At 63.1% G+C, this 4,871-nt stretch overlaps 1 protein-coding gene across 1 annotated transcript in view; it reads right to left on the bottom strand.

Moving 5' to 3' along the window:
* Positions 1-4,871, bottom strand: part of Thap3 (THAP domain containing, apoptosis associated protein 3) — a gene marked incomplete at its 3' end in the record, with an annotated part of 5,545 nt that continues 674 nt past the window's right edge. Inside the window, 5 exon segments of the mRNA XM_013504317.1 lie at positions 1-115; positions 412-516; positions 789-839; positions 965-1,135; positions 2,575-2,767. Coding sequence (XP_013359771.1) covers positions 1-115; positions 412-516; positions 789-839; positions 965-1,135; positions 2,575-2,767 — 635 coding nt within the window.

Here is a 4,871-nt window from a genome sequence, read left to right on the forward strand (position 1 = left end):
CGTCCCGGAGGGCGTAGCTGTGGTCGGGCGGCTGCCCGGGGCGGGCTCTCCGTGGGCCCGCGTGGCTGGCCGCTGCACCTGCGCCTGCTGCCGCTTCCGGCCTCGGCGGCACGGCCTGGGGACAGAGGGAGCAAGAGAAGCCCGGCACCCCAGGTCCCCCGCGGGGCTCGGGGGGCCACCATCGAGTGAGCCTGGCGCCTGGACAGAAAGGCCACCTCGCACTGCCGTCCCGGCACAGATGGGCCAGGGCCCCCACGGGAAGCCGCGGCGGCAGCCCCCGGCCCTGCTCCTGCCACTGCAGCTGGCTCCCTGGGGCCCGCTGTCTGCACTTTGCCTGCAGCAAGGTCACCTTGTGCCGGGACCACCCCACGCCACGCCACGCCACCCTGCTGCCAAGGCCCACAGCCTGACCTGAGTCAGCGGCCCCTCTGTCCTGGGCAGCAGCTGCAGCTCCTCACGGGCAGCGTCTGTGCTCCAGGAAGGGCTTTGCTCCCTGGCCCCTGCCTCGGGGCGGACCTGGGGACAGCAGGCAGAGTCAGGCTGGCCGAGCTGGCGGACTGGACCTTCCCATGGCCGCCACCGTCCTCGCTTGTACCCCCTGCCCGGGCTGCGCCAGGCCGGCCACACGGCCTCGTCCTCCCAACTCGGACGGGGCGGCTTGAGAGGCACGGCGCTGTCTCCCGAGGCCTCCAAGGCAGGACGGGAGGGGGCCCTGGCAGGCAGCCTTGCTGACCCCAGCCAAGCCCTGCGGCAGCCCAAGAGGTGCGGGGCGCCCAGAGCAGCCTCACCTCCGGAGAGCCAGCGTCTCGCGCGCCTGCGGGGTCTGCATTCTGCACCAGCTGCAAGACAAACCGCGGGGCACTGGGGCTCATCCAGCGGGCAGCAGAGGCCACAGGAACGCGACCCTGGTGCGGAAGCACCGGGGACACGGCAGCGTCCCCCAGCCCCAGCCACCAAGCTCTACACCTGCGTGACTGGGATGAAACAACGTCCACCAACACACACACCGAGGGCCCCTGCCCAGGGCGCCCGGCCAGGCCTCCAGCAGGAAAGTCCCTGCCGTCACAGCACGCAGGGCGACATGGGTGGAGACAGCCCCAGGGCAGCTGAAGGTCGCCAGTTCAAGGTCACAGCACTAGGAAGACAGGGCAAGAAAGGGCTGTGTGGGGCCGGCAAGCAGGGACTGGCTGTGGTGGGAGGGACAGAGGGACAGACGGGACAGAGGGGACGCGGAGGGTGAGGCCGTGAAGGATGGGCAGGTGCCAGGCAGGAGATTCTCCTAGCTTTTTTTTTCTTGGTCTTTTGAAACAGGGTCTCATTGTATAGTCCAGGCTGGCCTTGAACTCACAGTGATCTGCCCGCCTCAGCCTCCCCAGTGCTGAGATTAGAGGTGCGCCACCACACCCAGCCTCTCCCTAACATTCCGAATGCTATTCCTTCTCCTGCAGTCACAGCTCCCCTCCTCTTAGCCCCTAGAAAACCAAACGCCTTGGGTGTGGCACCCGCACGGCTTCAGCGTCCAGCTCTCCTGAGCCAACCCTGCCACCTCCATGTCCGTCAGTCTGGCTGCCCGAAGCCATCTCGCAGTCCCGCTGGCTCTCAGCCTGGCAGATCTGCAGAGCATACCCCTCTGCCCACCTCCACGAACGGCTATGCCCCGCAGGGACGCCGAGGGGGCGTCACGGGCATCCCGTCAGCTCACTGCACCTGCAGCCGGCGTGAGCCTCCCAAGGCCGCCTCGCCCCTGCTGCCCCCCGACACCAGGGTAATGCTCCCCGGAGGGTGGGGCCCTGGGGGCATCCTGCACCCTCTGCTGCCTGCTACGGCACAAGCTGCACACACGCAGGGCCTCAGCGGGAGCCAAGCACACGGGGACGCTGAGCCCGGCTTCTGGCTCCAGGGCCCGAGAGAGAAATGCTGCTTTTCAACCAGAGTTGGGTACTTGGTGCAGCCTGAGCTAAGTCACCGGAGCCCCAGGCCTGCCCCCACCGCTGTCCTCCACCCCCGCCAGTCTCTGCCCACACCACGAAGACCCAGCCGGATGCGCTCAGCACCCAGAGGGGCCCGACCGGCACCTGGCACAGGAGCACTGGGTCACCACCGGGCGGCCTCCAGCCCTCGTGAGTCCTCGAGGACCACGCACTCCATGCACTGACCCCTCGGCCTCCTCAACAGCACCCTGCTGTAAAGCAAAAGCACGATTTGATTTTTTAAAATGAGGTTTCCCAGGCATGGGGGAATCTCAACGCTAGGGAGGCTGAGGCAGGAGGATCACTGAGTTTAAGGCCAGCCTGTGCTACACAGTAAGACCCCTATCTTGAAAAACACAAGAAATAAGAGGAAGTCTTGCTATGTGGCCCAGGCTGGCCTCAAACTCCCAGGCTCACGTAAATCCTCCTGCTTCAGCTCCCTTGTTTTGGAAAAAGGAAAGAGCACATACGTTACAAAGTTCTCTTAAGGCCCAGGGAGGGCCAGCAGGGCCAGCGGGCAGGCAGGGCTGAGGGCCCCTGAGGCCATCCCTGCTCAGCCCGGCCTCTGCCTGTCCTGAAGACACGGCCCCGGCCACGCTCCTACCTGCGCGGGCTCCCGGAAGGCGAAGACGGTGGGCACGGCGTTGTGCTTGAGGTTCTTGCGGTTCCCGAAGGCGCTGAAGCACTCGGGCCGGAAGTGCTCAGAGCAGATGACCGTGTGCTGCTTGGGCTCGAAGCCGGCCCGGCCGATGTTGAGCACCCATTCCCTCAGCAGCTCGGGCCGGCTGAATGGGAACCTGGACACAGGAGGGGCAGGTCTAGGCCAGCCAGGTCTTGCGCTCCAGGCTCACCCCACCACGGGACAGCAAAATAATCTCGCTTGGGGAGCAAACAGCTGATTTCTAGAAGCTTTCGTCATGGCTGTCACAGGCCTCCTTTTGTGGGAGGGAGGCAGGGTCTTGCTCTGCAGTTCAGGTGGACCTTAAACTTACTACGGAGCCCAGGCTGGCCTCAAATTCCTGGCAATCCTCCTGCCTCAGCCTCCCAAGTGCTGGGATTATAGATGTGCGCCACCACAGCTGGCTTCTTTTTTTTTTCTTTAGTTTGTTTTTTGTCTTTTTGAGACAGGGTCTTGCTATGCAGTTCAGGCTGACCTTGAGCTCACTTTGTAGCCCAGGCTGGCCTCGAACTCACAACGATCCTCCTGCCTCAGCCTCCTGAGTGCTGGGATTACAGGCGTGCACCACCACACCCAGCTTTATTTTTTTTTTTAAATGGCATCCTTGGTAGGAATCCCAGTGAGCTGTGTTTCCCGAGCAACGTGGCCCCCACTTCAGCAGGAGCCAGAGGCCAGGCCCCATTCTTGAGCTAGGGACCCAGGAGTAAATAGGACAAACTCCCTGCACTCTAGAAAGCAGCGGTGGAGGGCAGTGCAAGCCACTGCAGACTCAGGCAGTGCCCGCCGAGGACACAGGAGAGAGCCCTGGTCAGCCAGGGACAGCCTCCCTAGAGATGGGTGCAGCTGGGGCCTGGAGCCCTCCGGGCAGTGCTCTCGAGGGGAGCCACACTCTCAGCCCTTTCTTAGTGTTTTGCTTTGAGGCAGGGACTCACCAGGCTGCCTCCAACTTGCACTCCTCCCGCCTCAGCCTCCTAAGGAGCTGAGAGGACAGACAGGCACCACTGTGCTGAGCTAAGAGGTGATATCTGAGCAGACACTGGAGGGAATGGGAGAGGGGCCGCAGAGCTGAGGCGCCGGGGGTTGGCAGTGTCTATCTGACTGGGCAGCGTGAGCAAGCTCGGGATCACCTGGCTCAGGGCCTTGGGAGTGTTCCGAAAGCCCGGCAGCGAGGTTCGCCTGTGGGCCCTGCAGCCACCACACCCAACAGGAAGCAGTTTCCTGCTGGCATGGTGGCGTGAATCTGTTAGCCCAGCACCCTGGGAGGCTGAGGCGGCAGGATGGCAAGTTCAAGCCCCACCTGCAGCTTACAGAGACCTTGTCTCAAAATTTTAAAATTTCAAAAGGGCTAGGGATAAAGCTCGGTATGAAGGCCGTGGGTTCAATCCCGAGGCCCAGGGGTAATAAAATCGAGAGTGGGAAACAGGGGGCATCTGGCAAAAGGAGCCTGAAAAGGAACATCTGTGACAAAGAGGACCACGATGTGTCGACTCAGAGCAGGACAAGAGAGCAGCGGGCTCAAACGATGGTGGTGCACAGCTGCAATCCCGGCGCTGTGGGAGGCTGAAGCAGGAGGATCCCAAGTTCAAGTCCTGCCTGGACAGCCAGACCCTGTCTCAAAATTTTAAAAGTTCAGTGAAAAGGGGCCGGGAGGTAGCTCAGTGGCAGAGCACCTGTGGGTTTGATCTCCAGCACCACAAAAGAAAACCTGACAGGGTCAGACCGCTGGACTTGGTGTCATAAGGGTCAGTGGGGACGGAAGTCTTCAACAGAGAATGGAGGGGAGGCCCTCGTACCCCGGCGCATGCTCAGCAGAAGCAGAGAGATAGATGCACGCTCGGGGAGCGGTTCTTACAAACTGCCTCGCCACTGCCACCTGTAGAGAGCCAAACTCTCGCACGTGCATTCATGGAAGACTATGCGGCCGTGAAAAGGAATGCCCCCTGCCACACTGGCAAGGAGGCCCCTCACAAACATCACGGGGAGCCAGGGAGAGAAGGCGCGGCCAGACTCCGGCTCTCACGGGGGCGGGCTGCAGCCCTGCGGGCAGCGGAGGAGGGCGGACGAGGGGGTGAAAGCCGGGGCCTCCCGGTGCCGCGGGCTGCGGCACGCGCTTTTCTACCTGGATGTCTGACTCCAGAAAAACCATCTGAAAGGGCGCAGGGGAGGACGAAGGCGCCGGCCGGCCGCCCGCCCGCGGGCGCTGCGCCCTGCAGGGAGCCGCA

Source organism: Chinchilla lanigera, unplaced genomic scaffold (assembly GCF_000276665.1).
Source record: "Chinchilla lanigera isolate Chin_1 unplaced genomic scaffold, ChiLan1.0 scaffold00085, whole genome shotgun sequence".
In the NCBI taxonomy this organism is placed as follows: Eukaryota; Metazoa; Chordata; class Mammalia; order Rodentia; family Chinchillidae; genus Chinchilla; species Chinchilla lanigera.